We start from the raw sequence: 18407 nt of genomic DNA, 5'->3' as shown, positions 1-18407 counted from the left end.
GTGGGGCAGAGGGTGGTAGCCCGCTACCCGACCGCCGCCGGGCGTGTCTGGGGCGCCCGGTGACCAGTGTTTGCTCTGCCTCCCCCTTTGCCTCCGCCCCTCGACCGAGATACCGCTCAGGGCCGCAAAATGTTCATCCATTTATTTGATTAGTTTAGATCCGTCTCCCCACTGGAGGCAGAGACCCTAAACAACCTGAACTTCGTTTAAACCATCAACAACCCACGCGGGGCGGGCGCCCGGGGTGGGCGGGGCTAACTTCGGGGTCCGGAGCCCAGCACCCCAGTCCCAACGGACCTCCAACCCGGGAGCTGCCCCCGGGGCGCAGCGTTTTCATTCCACAAAGTTCAGTTCATCCCTTTGCTTCGTGGGGAATAAGCAGCAACGATCGGCCATCACAGCATTAATTAGGGGCCGAGAATCAGCACAGAGCCCACCGGCCACAGAGGGTCAAGCGTCTCCCTCAGCAGCAGGGTCAGCCGGCCTTCTATCGGCTTCGGGCGCAGCTCCCCAGGGCGGCCTCCCCGGAGGGTGGCTAGGACCCCGGGCGGCAGCGGCAATAGCAGGCCCAAAGTCTGCCCCGCCGCACATCCATCATTGCCTCTCGGGGCTCCGATGGCTTCTGAGTTCCACTGTGAAGGCTCGGAGTTCCCCAGGGCTCAGAATCCATGCCCAACGAACAAAAATTGGGGCTAACAGCGCCAACCAGGTATATATGGGGGAGAAGAGAACGGCCACAGTGCCATAGGCCTTCCCGAGCAAATAACAGCTACCAAGCTGGCATAAGTAGGAGAGCAGCATGAGGATATGGGCAGGCAGAATCTTGTGGTATCTTCCCTTGAGATGAGTGGAAAAGACGTAACCCTGGCACCGCTGCAACAAGGTCCAGCACAAATAGACCAAAAGGGGTATATTAAAAGACAACAACTAGAAAAGGAAACAGAGAACAATCTTATCACATATGGCAAATCTCGGATAAGGGCAGAATCTAGCCAATTTGTGACCTCAAAGCTGATTCTCTATATGTAACACCTATCTTATATCCAAGAATTTTCACTGAGGATGCAGCACTGGCCTACACCATGCGTCAGTCCTGGCTTAGCCACCAACGAGCCATTATACTTTGTGCGAGTCACCGAAACTCACTAAATCTGAGTTTCTTCATCAGCTTAAAAAAGAAAAAGGATATCACTAATCCTGCCTACTTTTCAGGGTTGGTGACTTATCAAATAAGAAAATTTAGGGGACATTGCTTTTCTTTGTGAACTAGAAAATTCTTTCAAACAAAATTTTATTTACATCACTGTAGGTTTTGTGAATTACCTGAAATCACATCAAGGCAACCAAACCAATGATTTTCATTCATCTAACACTACTTACTCTAACAAGCAGCAGGGAATGTATATTAGAATTGAGAGATCTATGTGCAAGGCACTATGCCAGGTCAGACATGGGATGCAAAGACAAAATTCCTGCTCTCTAGGAGTTTGCATTCAACTGAGAAGGGGAATAAGGAGAGACCTCGTTTAGGAGGCGGCACCTAAGAAATACTATGGAGGCAGGCAGGGATTGTACAAGGTAGAGGTGAAAGGGAGGCCATGTGGCCCTGCGCAGTGTTGGACCCAAAGTCAGGAAGACCTAAGTTTAAATCCCACCTCAGATAATTCACCATTTTGGACGCTGAGCAATTCACTTAACCTCTCTTAGGTCTTTTTCTCATTTGTAAAATTTGGATAGTAAACAGTACCTCCCACACAAGGTTGTTATGAGGGTCAAATGAGATCATAGATGCAATGTACTATGAAAATGTTAGCTATTATTAAGTTATGCAAAGGCCCAGAGGTAGGAGACAGAAGGTTACATATAGCAGGGGTGGGGAACCTGCAGCCTCAAGGCCACATGTGGCCCTCTAGGTCCTCAAGTGTGGCCCTCTGACTGAATTAAAATGTGTTTGTTCTGTGAAGTTTGAATTCAAAGGGCCACACTTGAGGACCTAGAGGGCCACATGTGGCCTTGAGGCTGCAGGTTCCTCACCCTTCATAAGGAGGATAGCTAGAAGGCCAATTTCACCAGAAGAGAAAATGCTTAAGGGGAGTAATATGAAAAAAGATGGAAAAGAGGTGGGAATCAGATTGTGGAGAATTTTAAATGCCAGGCTGAAGATTTTGTATTCTATCCTACAGGCAAGAGAGAGCCAATGAAGACTTTTAACTGGAGGGAGGCAGGAAAGACACGGTCAAATCTGCTTTATGACTATCAGTATGGCAGCTATATGTAGACATTAGATTGCAGAAGGAAGAGATGGGGGTAGGGAGTGGGATGAGGCAGGAAGAATAATTAAGAGACTATTTCTGGGGCAGCTAGGTGCTGAAGTGCATAGAGCACAAGCCTGAATTCAAATCCAGCCTCAGACACTTGACACTTACTAGCTGTGGGATCTTGGGCAAGTCACTTAACCCCAAGTGCCTTCCCCTCTCAAAAAAAAAAAAAAAGACTCTTTCTTTCTTTTTCACTAGTCTAAGAGGTAGTAAGGGTAGAGATTGTATGAGTAGAGAGAAATAGATGGATGTACTGGGGCAACTAGGTGGTGCAGTGGATGGGGCACCAGGTGAATCGGCAAAGCTCATCTTCCTGAGTTCAAATCTGGCCTCAGATACATAGTAGCTGTGTGACTCTGGGCAAGTCTTAACTTAACCCTGTTTGCCTTAGTTTCCTCATCTGTAAAATGAGGTGGAAAAGGAAATGGCAAACCATTCCAGTATCTTTGCCAAGAAAACCCCAAATGGGGCCAGGAAGAGTTGGGACATGACTGAAAAGCAACTGACTAGATGTGTGAACTAAGGAAGAGAGAAGAGTCAAGGGTAATTTCAAGACTGAGAACCTTTAGGCTCATTTTTGATGTTGTCATTTAATGAAACAATACTTTAACAAGTATAAACATAAATTAATTTCTTCATATATTTCCCATATACACATATCTATCTCCAAATAGCGTTATGACTCAACTTTTCCATTTTGCTATAATGCTTTTCAGTCTCTCAGTCCCCCAGGTCACATTAGGGTAACATTTGTACATCTAAATGTTTTCATTTTCTTTTCATTCCTATGTGGTGGATGAGCTTAGGCATGAAAAAAGGAAGTATAGGAAGAGAATTCCTTCTGCTTTCTGGATAATATTTCTGGATAAGCTTTATGTGTTGCTTGGTGTTTGCTTCAGCAACCTTCACAAACATTTACCTTTAAGGTTCAAGTATCTATTTCTATTATCTAAGAGTCACTAGAACTTCTTTTCTGGTTCAATATGCATTGTAAAGAGGTTACAGAAAAAGGGAAGGTACCATGGAACTAAAGAAACAATAATTCTCTAAATGTGGTGAATACTTTCCTCCCTGGAGTGTATTTATCCTTAAATACTTTCTTTATAGATGTATAACTTCTTTAATAATAGCGCTTCTAAAAAGGAATCCAAACTCTGAGTAACTGAGAAGTCTATATGAAACACACCTCCCTCTGCAGAGAGGCAAGGTTCTACAAAGGAAGAACCGAAAATCTGCATACATTATCTGATGTAGTTACTGCACTGAGTTTGGGTTTTTGTATTTGGCATTTCTGGTTTAGTTGCTGTTGGGTTTTTTTGGCTTAACTATTTCCCCTTGTTACAAGACAGTTGTATTTTGAACTTGTATGGTACCATCTGGGAATTTTATGGATGTAAAAACAAACGATATTAATAAGATATTATTTTAAAATAATAGTAAAAATAATTATACATCATAGTTAGGTGCAGGTTTTTAGCACAATACAATATATACGCAACCACTATCGTCTCAATGTAACTTATATCCCACAGATTTCCAAATAAAATTTAACTTTTGTAATTATTTCTCAATTGAAACATATCAGTAAATTATATTTCTTAACCTTTTTTCCCTTAAAAAAAGATTCTGAACATAAAACAACTGCTTTTCAGTGGTAGTGCTACTGAGCTAGATAAAGAAGCAATTTAGAGAGAATTAAACAGGACTAGTGGATAGAGTATTGTGCATACAGTCAGAAGATCTGAGTTCAAATCCTAGCTGAGACACTTACTAGCTATGTGACCCTGGGCAAGTCACTTAACCTCTGTCTGCCTCAGTTTCCTCAACTATAAAATGGGTATTATAACAGCACCTAACTCAAAGGGTTGCTGCAAGGGTCAAATGACATACTGGTAAAGAGCATAGCATAGTGCCTGGCGTGCAGTAGGTGCATGATGAATGCCCATTCTTCTCTCCCTTGCCCTGGTGCTCATGGCAAAGTTGGTTTTTTTTTTGAAGGTGGCGGGGTTGGCCAGGAAGAATCTCAGCACACTGAATGGTAAATTGGCAATATCACAAGAAGGGTTGGAGACTTGTACACAGTTTCTCTTCAAGAATGTCCATGTTTGTTGAGCTCTTTGTGAGTTCAAGATCTGACATGTTTTGAGGTTAGTACACACGTGTAATAGATAAGTTTTATTTGCTTTTGTGAATATTACTGTGTGGGACAAGTAAAATGTACATTAAAGAAGATAATTTATTTTCTTTATCTGCTATCTGCAATATCGTAACATCCCTAATTCTGGGGCACACCGAGCAAAACTCACAACACATACTTTGAGAAACACTGGATTACAACACTGTAAATGGAATCAACAACAAAAAAGAAACTGAACACAGTGTAATTATAGTGACCAAGCACGAAGAAATGAGAAAATTTATCTCCCTTCCTTCTTTACGCAAGTGGGGGAGTATGAGTATAGAACGTGGCATATACTGCTAGGCTCAGCTAATATGTCAATTAGTTTTGTGGAACTGATTCTTTTCCTCTCACTCGTTTTTGTTTCTAGGTAAAGCCACTGGCTAGGCAGAGGAGCAAAGAGGGAAATATTCAGAAATGAAGATGATAAAACCAAATACATCAATAAACAGGTTAAAGAAAACTTTAAAGAATGGTGTATGTCAACTATTATGACCACAGTTTCACTTGCCAATCAAGCCCTTCCATTCCTTCCCCAAAACTGCAATACAAGTACAGGCCAGTGACGGCCTGGAGGTGGTCTGAGGACCAGCTTAGCTAAGGCCAGAGAGCCTCATTCTCATATCTGCTGCAGGGTGATGAACTGTCCATACCTAGCACCTCTCGGAGACGAAGTTATAGAGGGGATGTAGGCCTGCGCTGGAGGCTGGAGAGAACTCTACTCTCACCTCAGTGAGACAGCCCTTTCCTGCTGAAATGCCATGGACATGTGACACGGGGATGGCACGTGAGTGATGTGAATGACACAAGTGACATGTGAGCGACACATTTGCGACATGGAGACGACACATGGGCTACATGCAAGTAACATGTGAGTACCGTGGGGGTGACATGTGAGTGACATGTGACATGAGGGCGACGTGCAAGTGACGTGTGAATGCCACGAGTAACATGAACAACGTGCAAGCAACATAGGAATGACACATGAATGACATGGGGACGGCACACGAGTGACGTGAACGGCATATGAGTGACATGGGTGTGGCATACAAGTGACATGGGGATGACAGGCGGGTGACATGTGAGCAACATGGGGGTGGAATGCAGGTGCCATGTGAACAACATAAGAGACATGTGGCATGTGAACGATATACAAGTGACATGGGGACAACATGCAAGTGACATGGGACTGGTTTGTGGAAGTAAGTTTCATTCAGTACCACTGTTAATCTAATGTTACTCTTGAATGTATTACTCTTAATAAGTTTGGGCTACATTTTGGTCAAAAAGGGAAAATGTTCTCTGTACGTCTTCCTCACCATTTGTTCGTAACAGGGCCAGAGATCTCATAAATGTGTCAAATTATATGCCTCATTTTAATCCCAGGCCCATTTGAAAGTATTTGTTATTCTAGGTTTTCCCGCTACTAAAAATTACTTCTTTTATTGGAGGAAAAATTTTTCATGGCAGTATGATTCCTGAATTTTAACCCGTGTCTCTTACCTGAATAATTCCAATTACAAATGTCATGCTGCCTTGAAAGAACTGCCCATCAACAAATACCCCAAAGGAAAAGCAGCAGCCCATTTTACCATCGATAATTTCACCAACGAACCACGGTCCTGAAAGGGACATTGGACAGGAAGGAAGCAGAATAAATAGGTGGCATTCAGTGACTTCTAAAGATACATTTAGGAGAACGATGAAGACAAGAAACAACAGAGTCCTGATGTTGGAGTAATTTCTGAATCTTCTTTCTAAGTACAGGAAGACCACTGACTCATTATTAGATTTGAGACTGGCATATTTGTGTGGTAATGATAGGAAACGTTTTATCTGCGTCTTCTTCCCACGTGGCTCTTTTTTAGATTGAATACCTGTAAGCCATATGTTTTAGAGAGTTAACTTCTTCAGTCTGTATAATGAAGCTACCCCTGAACATCCCTGTAACCAAAGATAATATCTTATATTTTCAATGAGTAGTCTTCAGACCCATCATTTTCTAGGAAAATTTCTTTTTTGAATAATGACCACGGTACGCCTCATTTTATCTCATTTATCTAATACCAGAGGATGGTCTAGGGGATAGTTGCTGTGAATTTTCCAGGTAAGTGAAGTTTGCCCCTCCAAGTGCAAAAACCATTTATTTCAACCATTTCTGAGTAAATTCCATGATTTCCTATAAATTAACCTTTTTGATGACCAGTTATTTTCATGTACTTCCATTATTGTACAGTAACATTTTTAAGCTCTATTGATGCAGGTCGAGTTCACCTTGCCCTTCCATGTAATTCCCCCCAAATGCTGTGGTTTTGCGATGGATGGTGATTCTGTTTGCTTTATTTGGTTAGAGGTTTTTGTTTTTTTCTCAGTATGCTGCTTTGCGTCTTCCCAATAGCTTCAAAAGGGCTAATGGAAAGTCAGTTCTACATATCAACCCAGTCTCAGTCCTTCCCTACAGTCTCAAAAAAAGTCAATTTTATATATCTCTTCTTAAGAGGAAAACATTAGCAATGGAAAGTGGTTCCTGTTGGCTAGGGAGCATAGCTTTTTCAAAAGCACATGCAATCTCTGTCGACTTACTTTTGTAAAATCCCCAATGAAAATATCTTAGCCTAAATAATGTTTGTCTTTTATTTTCTAGCTTTGACAAAAGGAACAATTTCCAGATGATGTTTTCTAGCTCTATACTGTTTCTTCTTCCTTTTCTTTATGATTTCTTTTTATATCCTGAGCTCTAAATAATCAGGTTTGCTTCTCAGCGTTGGAGGGAAAAAAGGACCTGGACAGTTTCACCCCCTCCCATTTATTCTTTCCAGAAGTTCAAAGTGGAAGAATTTGCCCCCAGAAAGATTTTCTTAATGGATACTTTATATGGCCATTACACAGGATAGAGCCATGCACCAAGCATTTTATTGTAACCATACCTAATTTTCTGTCTTCTCATGCTGAAGCAGAAGAGGAAAAAAGTTGCAAAGGGGAAAAAAAAGCTTGCAAAAGTTGCGAACTGTACTGAAACAATACAACTGTATCATATAGTAGGTGCTTAATAAATGTTTTTGTGCAATGAATTAATCTGTTTCTGAAAATGGGCTATGGTCACCAAGCAACACTGGCAGACCTATGTGGGACTTGAAAGACTATTTCATTTCTATCCAAACACAGTGACTTTCTTAAAGCCCTGGGAACTCCAGGTAACTCCAATGACTCCCTATTACCTCCAGGATCAAATATAAAGTCCTGCTTGGCTTTTAAAACCCTTCCCCATTTGTCCTCTTCCAGCCTTTCCAGTCTTCTTATCTTTGACTCCCTGCCATGTTCTCTATGGTCTAGCAGCTTCTCTGGCCTACTTGGGGTTACAAAGGCACTTCATGACTTTGCACTAGCCAGCTCCCAGTCCTGGAAAGCTCTGCTCCTTCACTGCCAGCTCTTGGCTTCACTGGCTTCCTTTAACACTCGGCCTTGCCTTGCCCAGGCCCCCAGCTGTTAGTGCCTTTCCTCTGAGATTACCTTCCATCTACTTCCACTAGAGCGTAAGCACCTTGAGGGTAGGGACCATGTTTTTGCCTTTCTTTTCAGTCCCAACATATAGTACAGTGCCTGGCATATAGTAGGAGCTTAATAAATACTTGTTGACTGATTAAATGCTTCAAAGATAGTTTGGATAGGATTTCAATTTACTGACCTCAGTTTCTGACTTATCTAGGCTTATTTTTTAGGTGGTACCCACTATTATTATTTTATTATTATAATATATACTATGTGTTATTTATTATATGTATATATATATTCTTATAAATAGTAAAGCTAATTTGTTATTTTGCTTTTACACAAATAAGTTCTTAGACTGTTTCCTCAATATCCTTATAGTCAAATTGCCCTAAACTAATGTACCCTAAGCATTTTAGGTAACAGCTAGATGGTGCAATGAATAGAGGACTGGACCTATAGTCAGGAAGATCTGAGTTCAAATCCAGCATTAGCCACTCACTAGTTGCCAGATAACAGGCAGTGACTAACAGACAGATAACAGTAATTTCACTTAATCTCTTTTTGCCTCAGTTTCCTAGTCTATAAAATGGGCATAATAATAGCACCTCCCTCCTAAGGATTGTTGTGAGGACCAAATGAGATAATATTTGTAAAATACTTAGCATGGTGCCTCCAGGGAGGTAGCAGGTACTATATAAATGCTAGCTATTGCTATTATTATTAGGAAACAGCTAATCAGCCAAGACCATCATTCCAGGAAATGGCTTGTAAAGGTAAACATATATCACTTATTAAAGCAGAAACTAGATAGATGTTGAGAATTTTAATATCATAATCTTTATAAGCATCTTGAAAGAATATTCTAAAACCCCTGGTTTATTAGGCTACTTACCCAAAGCTGAATACAAATTCAGGAACAACACAATGTAGTAGAAGGCGTCTATTTTGCTCAAGACATTAAAGGAAAATATGGCCAGACTTATATATCCTGGAGTTCCTAAGAGAGTAAATTTGAAAAATCCAGTAAATATGAAACATAGTTCAACTTCTTTAAAATATCTTCTAGAAGCAAGGTGTTAAACTCAAATAAAAATGAATCCCTGCGGACAGCATATGGACTTAGAAAACCACAAATTAGCATTATTTATGCTATACTGTATTTGTTTTGTTAAACATTTCTCAATTACATTTTAATCTGATTTGGGCTGTGGGGTGAGTTTGTCACTTCTGTTCTAGAAGAATATGGTCTATAATGATTTCTGCTGTGTATTTATGTTTTGATAAGATGATCAAATGTCTCGTGATCATGTTTCTGGTTGCCTCTGGAAATGCAATAAAATAAACTTCAATCACTCCTTTATTTGCTTCCCCAAAGAGACGCTGTGAGCCATCCTTCCATTTTTGTGTTCTGGTTTCAATTACAGCAATTATGTCAAGATTGAGGTGATTCAGTTGCTCCAGTAGTATGTGTATCCAGTCAACGGACAAGGCCCTTACATTTTAGAGGACCAACAGCTAAGTAAATATTTATAGACAATCTAAAAACTGTGTATGATTCTTAGTACCTTTTGATATTTTTTCCACCACTGAGACACCATTACTACAAACACATGGAAGGGAGAAGCACAGGACTGAGGGCAATTTTGTATTTTTCTTCGCCAAGTAATGCACTAGAGAAGCAATATAAAGGATGCCAACCAGAGAGAGAGATGATCAAAGTAAGCCAATCATGTACTGTGAGTGGGGATAACCAAAGGGCAGCTCTCATGCTCCACTGGTATTCTTGCCATGTGAAGGGGTCTACAGGAAGACCTTAGCACACTGGACAGTCCCAAATAGGATTTCTGGCAGGACAAGGAGTCTAAATTTTACTCAGTGAAAAATAGGGAGGCACTAAAGATTTCTGAATAGAAGATTGATATGTCAGATCTATGTCTAAAAAAGATAAGCTGGGTAAAGGTATAAAGCATGGCTGAAGAGACGGGAAAGTATGGGCTTCAAGAAGGCATTTCTAGCAATTTCAATGACCTCTGCTTAATTAACACAACAAAACTTTAACATTTGTACTTGAAGTTGGGTTGAAAAACACAAGTCTTACATAAGATTTTTCAGGAGTGGGCTTATTAAAAGGCTTAAAGATTGACTGGCAGTGCCTCCCATTCCTCAGTAACATCAATGAGCTATCCATCCACCTAGATGACATTTGGCAAACAAAGAGGACTCGCTACTAAAGAAAGGAAGTATCAGCATCGATCAGGAGCAGATTTAGAGCTGGAAGAAACCTTAGAGGTCATACAGCCTGCTGCCTCACTTTAAAGGGGAGGAAACTGAAGAGAAAGGTTAAGTGATTTGCCTAAGGTCACACAGCTGGTAGGCGGCTGACTAAGATCTGGATCTGGGTTCTAGCACTAAAAATCTGGTTGTTCTTGCCATTGTGTTGTTTCTCATCATCTGGGCTGTCCACACCATGCCTTTAAGGGGCCCAACACTACCTGAACTAGGACCCATGCAACTTGACATGAAGCGAGGAGACGAGATGTCGAACATGCTACAAGAATTAAGATCCAAAAAGACTGTGATGGAAAAGGTGGTAAGGTAAAATTCCTAAGATCTACAGAACCTTTGCTTCAAAACTGGTAAATTACAAGTAGTTGCCTGGCAGTTCAATATGAGTCCACAATGTGATATGGCAGCCAAAAAAGCTCATGTCTGAGATGCAGGGTCTCAAATGAAGGAGGTACAGGGCCTTTATATTCAGCCCTAGTCAGAACTCTACTCCACTTCCGGAGCATGTCCAGAAGATGGCAATAGGATGATGAGAAGACTTAGAGAATATATGGAAGGAACTGGAGATATTTAACTTGAGAAGGTTTGAGGGTAAGCAATATAACTGTCTTCAAGTATTTGAAAATCTATCACATAGAAGAGGGATTCAATTTATTGTGCTTGAAACTAAAAATAAGAACTAGGAACAATGAATGAAAGTTGCTGAGAGACAGATTTATTATTGATATGAGGAAAAACTTCCAAGCAATCTGAGTTGTCCAAGAGTGAAATGAGCTTCACTTCTCATCTGGCCTGCTAATCTTCCCCCCTCTCCATTCCCTCCACTACGTAGCTGCCAAAGTGATATTCCTAAATAATAATAATACCACCTAACATTTAGGTATTACTTGTAAACACTTTCAAGATTTGCAAAGTGCTTTACAAATATTATCTCATTCCACTGCCACCAGAATCCTGAAAGGTAGGTGCTATTATTTTATAGATGAGGATACTAAAGTAGATGGACTGAGTGATTTGCCTAGCACCACAAAGCTAGTAAGTGTCTGCAGCTAGATCTGAGCTCGCACCTTCCTGATTCCAACTCCAGAGTTCTATCTACTGTGTCACCTTGCTGCAGAAGACAACTGAGTCAATCCCCTGCTCAATAAACTGCAGTGGCTATCTGTTATCTCTAGGTTCAAATACAAACTTCTCTAATTAGTTTCTTCCCTCTGGAAGTCTTCAAGAAGAGTCTGGATGGTCACTTGTTGGGGATGTTACTAACTTATGGGTTGGACAAGAAGGTCTACAAAGACCCTTCCAACTCCATAACTCATTTGTAGTTCAGTTCATAGCCATTTAAATGAGAAAGTCTTATGATGGAAGAAAGTCTGCTCTCACTGTTACATACCCTACTAGCATGGCAGGGTCCCAAGAAGACCAGAGTTAGTTCCCATAGTTGCCTGGGCTAGATGTTAGTTCTGGTGGGACAATAAAAAGAGAGGGAACAGAAATAGCACAAGTATTTCCTCATCAGCTAATTGAAACCCACAATAGAGCCGTAACTTCCATCTTGCTACCCTCCCCAATTTTCAACATGCTACTGGGGTTGTTTCTTGAGGGTGCATATGGCTAGTGCTATCAAGACTATATGGAATACACAATGAGGTAAAGGGCCTTTAGGACTTTGGAGAAATATACTGCCCAGGGTGTGATGGAGACATATTTGTCAGAAAGGTATCCCAGAATGTGTAATCTCTCAGGGGAAATCATTGGCAAGAGGTCTAGTACACGAGAAAAGTACATAATTTTCCTCTAATTTGGGAAAATGCTTCTATGATTCCTCTTTCAAAACTGCAGACATGGCCTTATTGGGAGTTCTTAACCTAGTGTCCAAAAACTTTAAAAAAATATTTTACGAAGTGTATTTTAATACAATTGGTTTCATTTGTCAGCCTGTGTCCTTTATTTTATGCACTTAAAAATATCATTCTGAGAAAGGGCCCATGGATAGTACCTGTCTGCCAAAGGGGTTCACGACACAAAAATGAAGAACTCTTGCCTTTGATCAAATGTGCTGACTTGCTTATAAAAATATAAATCATGTGGAGGATTGGCATATTAGGCTTTTCCTGGATTACAAGTTGACTTTGCAAATATAGCAATTCAGTTCAATTCAGCAAGCATTTATCATATACCTATTAAGTACAAGATAGTATATGAGACTCTGTGGAGTTGAAAGATCAAAAAAATAAACCCCAAAACCTTTGCCCCCAAGGAGCTGACATTCTACTGGAATGAACCAACATGCAGAGATTTAAGTAACAAAAAGTATATAACAAGTGAATAAAAAGTAATTCAGGTGTGTATGGACAGCAATAAAAACTAGGGTAAGGAATGACTCCATTAAAGAGGTAGTGCTTGGCACACAGAAAGGCAGAAGAAAAGGGAGAACACTCCAGGCATAGTGAATACCCTGCATGAGGGTACAGAGGTGAGAGTTGGAATGTTGTTTACAGAAATCCACAAAAAAGAGCCAGTTTGACAAGGACGGAGAATGCATCAGGAAGAGTAATATGAAATCAGTCTAGAAGGATGGCCTAGAGCAAGATTGTGAAAGGCTTTAAATGCTAGAAATCTGTATTTTTCCTAGAGATAATAGTGAGCCACTGAAACTTCTTGAACAGGGTTGGTGGGGGGGACTACATGGTCAGATTTGTGCATCAGAAATATCAACTTGGCAGCTTACTGAAAGATAGATTGAAGATAAGGGACATGAACAGGGAAACCAATTTTCAGACTATTGCAATAGTTCAGGTGATAGGTAATACGGCCTGAACTAAGTTGGTGGGTGTGTGAGTAAAGAGACAAGAATAAATAGAATAGGTAAAAAAATATGTAGTGGAAGAATCAACATATTTTGGCAATGTGACCAACCAGTCATTCTTCCAAAAATAAGATTTACATTAAATAACTGTAGTTAAGTTGGCCATTTTAAATTGTTCCATGATTCTATAATATTCAGACTGTGGATTTATTACCAGAAACAAAAAAAAATGGAAATTTTCTTCAAGGGAAGGGTTTTAGAATAAGATAGAAGTCTAAAGGAAGAAACTAAAACTCTCAAGAGCACATACCAAGATAGAATATATTAAGATTTATTATTTTACAATAGAGTTGGCATTCAGTTTACTCAACGGTAAAATGGGGATAATAATAGCACCTACTTCACAGAGTTGTTATAAGGCCCATATGAGATAACATGTAAAGCTCTCTGCAAACCCTACTGTGCTATGTGTTAGTTGTTTTTATTATTATTATTATTATTCAGTTAAACTGGTATTTAAAAATAGTCTTCTTAGCACCAAAATTTTATAGTTTTGTAAAAGCAGTACATCTTACCTTTCAGTTTTATCTTTCTGAAGTGCCTGAAAGCAACAAGGAGGAATTGTGGGACTATCACAATCAAAACAAAAATGACCCGGGCCTACAAAGAAATACATATTAACATGAATTACATAAGTTCTATAAATTCAAGTTAGGGCAGGTATAGATTTTTAATATTTCAAATGGAAATAGCATCATTTATAATGACCAAAGAAGGAAGTAGTATAGTCAGAAAGAAACAAGTAATTCTGAACATCCCCCTATCAAAAGAAAAATTTTAACAACTAGTTTCAATATTAAAATTTCCAACACCTCTTGACTTTCAATAGAAGTGGGGCATTAGGGATGAGCATGGAATGTGGTATAGTCTATGTGGTCAGACAGTCACTGTAATGGTTCATTTAATTTAAATTATTCTTTGTTAAAAAGTTAAAAGTAGGAAGTAAGTTCAAGGGAAAATCAGTGAGGTATATAAATAAAAGGCAACAATAAAATTTGTGTAGTCAATTGATTTTCTATTGTTATTCTGTTCCACAAAGTAGCTCATTTTAGATTGGACTCATAGATTTGGGGTTTTTTTTTTTAAATAAGGTTTTATGGGGTAAATAATATTTACATTTAAAGCAGAGACTTTTTTTTTACACAGTACTTATGTCAAATACATACTTGTAGATTGATTGCTTAACTGGTTTGGATTCAACACATACAACACAGAAAACTACAATATTAAAAATCCTTCACCTAAGCCAACACCACCTGAAATTCCTAGGATTTACGACACTTAGAACCAGGAACCATTATCATCATACTCAGCGTATGTATAGATAAATAGTCCTGCATAGTTTACAAAGTGCTTTCACATCCATTCACTTCATTGTCACAATTTTGTTGTGTTTATTCCAAGTGCTCCTTGTCCGTATGTCTGCTTCTAATTTAAAGTATCTTCAGAGCATTTTATTCACATTTATTTTTAAGACAAGTTCTTTCCATTAGTTTTCTTCGTTTATGTCCTCTTCCCAATTTCACTGGCATAACGGAGTGACCACCTTCTTTAGGAATTTAAAAGTTCCAAAATTCTACATAACTACAAACAGCAACACACAGACACTTCTGGCTGAATGCACTTACCACCAAATAGTGATCAGTTAGGAGAATGAATGATGGCATAAAGTCAAATTTGACATGAATGTCTCCTTTCAGAGAAAATATGTGTTTAACAATATTATTTCTTCCAGTGGAATCCTAGGCATAAAAACAATAGGAGATAAGCTTTCACGCACATTTAATATACTGAAAAATGCACAAAAATATATTTATAAGAAAATTTCCTACATAAGCAGTAATAGTTCTCACCGAATCTCTTAAATTTCTTCTTTAATTCCTTTGCCTCTTTATAAATACAGCCAAACAATGGCTCCTATATTGGTGCGACTTAATTTCTTGCTTAAATTTTTTTGTTTGAAATGTGACAGTGCCTTTAAAACTGAGGTATGAAAATTGCTTTAGTCTTTTGAGTCAGTAAAATTGGAAGCTAGTCTAAGTATCTAGAACCTACTATGCTTCCAGGAACCTTGCAAGTATTCAATTAATGTTAATAGAATGAATGGTTAATATGTGGAGTATAAAAAGGTATAAAGAGGTAAAATTCAGTTTTGAATCCTAAATTCAATTTTAACTTATCAATATTATATATTGAAAGCTGGGGTTCTTCCACTGTTGTATGAAAGGGCTGATAAAAACCTTTTTATATATGATTTCATATATCTTTGAGGATATAGGTAGGTAGAAAATAAAACCTCTTTTTTGCCTCAATTTTTTTTTCAAAAAACGTATTATTTTCAATTCTTTTCTGAGTTCCAAATTCTCTCTCTCTCTCTCTCTCTCTCTCTCTCTCTCTCTCTCTCTCTCTCTCCTTTTATACCTCTCCCCTGCCCATGGAGAAGACAAGCTATATGATATCAATTATACATGTGAAATCATGGAAAGCATATTTCCATAAAAGCCATATCACAACAAAGCAAGAAAAATAAAGAAAGTAAGAAAACTACACTTCAATTTGCACTGAGTCCATCAGTTTTTTCTCTGGAGGTGGATAGCATTTTCCATCATGACTCCTTTGGAATTGATTTGGATCACTGTATTGATTATACTAACTAAGTCTTTCACAGTTGATCATAATTATAACACTGCTGTTACTGTGTACAATGATCTCCTGGTTCTGCTCACTTCATTTTGCATCAGTTCCTATAGGTCTTGCCAAGTTTTTCTAAAACCACCCTCCTCAACATTTCTTATAGTACAAAAGCATTCCATCACAATCATATGCCCCATTTTGTTCAGCTATTCCCCAATTGTTGTGTGTCCTTTCAATTTCCAATTCTATATCACCACAAAAAGAGGTGCTATAAATATTTTTGTATATATAGATCCTTTTCCTTTTTCTTTGATCTCTTTGGGGGTACAGAACTTGTAATGGTATTTCTGGCTCAAAGGACAGGCGTAGTTTTGTAGTTTTTTGTACATACTTCCAAACTGTTCTCCAGAAGGGTTAGACCAGTTCACAACTCCACCAACAGTCCTTTAGTGTACCTATTTCCCCCCATCCCTTTCAGCAATTATTTCTGATAGGTTGAGGTGGTACATCAAAGTTGTTTTAATTTGCATTTCTCTAATCAATAGTGATTTAGAGCATTTTTTCATATGACTATACATGGCTTTAATTTCTTCTTCTCAAAACTGCCTGTTCATATCCCTTGATAATTTACCACTTGGGGAATTGTTCTTTTTTGGTTTGATTTTTTTTTATTTTCTTATTATTTTACTTTTTCCCCAGTTATGTGTAAAAACAATTTTTAAAATTTGTTTTTAAAACTTTTAGTTCCAAATTCTCTCCCTTCCTCCCCACCCCCCACCATTGAGAAGGCAAGCAATTCAATATAGGTTATACATATGTAGTCATGCAAAACATTTCCATAATAGTCACATGGTGAAAGAAAATACAGACCAAAAAAAACCCCTCAAGAACAGTAAAGAAAGCAAAAAAAAAAGTGTGCTTCAATCTGTATTCAGATACCATCAGTTCTTTCTCTGGGGACAGATAGCATTTTTCATCATAAGTCCTTCAGAGTTGTCATGGATCACTGTATTGCTGAGATGAGCTAAGTCATTCACAGTTGATCATCTTACAATATTGCTATTACTTTGTACACAGGACATTTCACTTTGCATCAATTCATGCAAGTCTCTGCAGGCTTTTCTGAGAGCATCCTACTCATCATTTCTTATGTATTCAACAGTATTCCATCACAATCACATACCACAACTTTTTTAGCCCTTCCCCAATTGATGGACATCCCCTTAATTTCCAATTCTTTGCTTTCCAGAAAAGAGCTGTTATAAATATTTTTGTACATATAGGCCCTTTTCCTTTCTGCTTTTTTTTTAATCTCATTTGAGATATAGACACAGTAGTGGTATTGCTAGGTCAAAGGGTATGCATTGTTTTAAAGCCCTTTGGGCCTAGTTCCAAATTGCTCTAAAGAACAGCAGAATCAGTTTACAACTCTGCCAACAGTGCATTAATACCCCAGTTTTCCCACATCTCCTCCATCATTTGTTATTTACCTTTTCTGTCCTATTAGCCAACCTAATAGGTAAGAGGTAGTACCTCAGAATTGTTTTAATTTGCATTTTTCCAATCAATAGTGACAGCACTTTTTCATATGGCTATAGATAGCTTTGATTAGTTCACATGAAAACTCTTCATATCTTTTGATCTTTTATCAGTTGGTGAATGGCTATTATTTTTATAAAATTTGACTCCATTCTCTGTATATTTGATGAGTCCTTTATCAGAAAAACTTGCTTCAAAATTTTTTTCACAGTTACTATTGCTAACCGTATTTCCTTCTATCCTATTCCTCTGCCCCTGTTCATTCTATTCTTTCTCCTTTCACCCTATCCTTCCTCAAAAGTGTTTTGCTTTTGACTATCCCCTCCCCCAATCTACCCTCCCTTCTATTACCCCTACCCCTTTCTTATTCCCTTTCCCTCCTACTTTCCTATAAGATAGATTTCTATACCCAATTGAGTGTATATGTTATTCTGTCTTTGGAATTGCTCTTATTTTTATAAATTTGACTCAATCCCTATATCTGAGAAAAGAGATCTTTATCAGAGAAAGTTGTTATAAACATTTTTTGATATTGCTTCATCATCCATAGTATCTTTTACAGCGAAATATAGTTTCCCTGATTATCTTTTTCAATTAGGTCTATTTGTGCTTCTGCTTTGTCTGAGATTATGATTGCCTTGTTATTCAGTCATGTGAGTCATATCTGAAACTCTGTGACCCCATTTGGGGTTTTCTTGGGAGAGATACTGGAGTGGTCTGCCATTGCCTTCTCCAGCTCATTTTACAGATGAGAAAACTAAAGCAAATAGGGTTAAGCAACTTGCCCAGGGTCACACAGCTAATAAGTGTCTGCGGTCAGATTTGAACCCAGGAAGATGAGTTTTCCTGATTCCAGGCACGGTACCCTATATGCTATGCCACCTAGCTGCCTCATTACTGATACCTCTGCCTTTTTTACTTCAGCTGAAGCATAACAGATTCTGCTCCAGGCCTTTATTTTAAATCTGTGTGTGTGTGTTTCTGTGTGAAGTGTGTCTCTTTGTTGGATTCTGGTTTCTAATTCATTCTGCTGCCCGCTTCTGTTTTATAAATGAATTTATCTCATTCACATTCAGTTACAATTATTGTGTAT

At 38.7% G+C, this 18407-nt stretch overlaps 1 protein-coding gene across 2 annotated transcripts in view; it reads right to left on the bottom strand.

The window, feature by feature from the left end:
- Positions 1-127: 127 nt before the first annotated feature.
- TMEM62 (transmembrane protein 62) overlaps positions 128-18407 on the bottom strand; it is a 60178-nt gene continuing 41898 nt past the window's right edge. For both annotated transcript variants that reach the window (XM_036735988.1, XM_036735989.1), the window contains 5 exons: positions 14770-14883; positions 13657-13741; positions 8882-8986; positions 6001-6119; positions 128-927 (listed from right to left, as the gene is read on the bottom strand). In XM_036735988.1, coding sequence (XP_036591883.1) covers positions 595-927; positions 6001-6119; positions 8882-8986; positions 13657-13741; positions 14770-14883 — 756 coding nt within the window. In that variant the 3' untranslated portion in view covers positions 128-594. The remainder of the gene's footprint in view (positions 928-6000; positions 6120-8881; positions 8987-13656; positions 13742-14769; positions 14884-18407) is intronic.

The sequence above is a fragment of the Trichosurus vulpecula genome, chromosome 8, assembly GCF_011100635.1.
Source record: "Trichosurus vulpecula isolate mTriVul1 chromosome 8, mTriVul1.pri, whole genome shotgun sequence".
NCBI classification, from domain to species: Eukaryota; Metazoa; Chordata; class Mammalia; order Diprotodontia; family Phalangeridae; genus Trichosurus; species Trichosurus vulpecula.
Note: the sequence above shows the minus strand (reverse complement) of the source record. Positions and strands in the feature narration are given on the sequence as shown.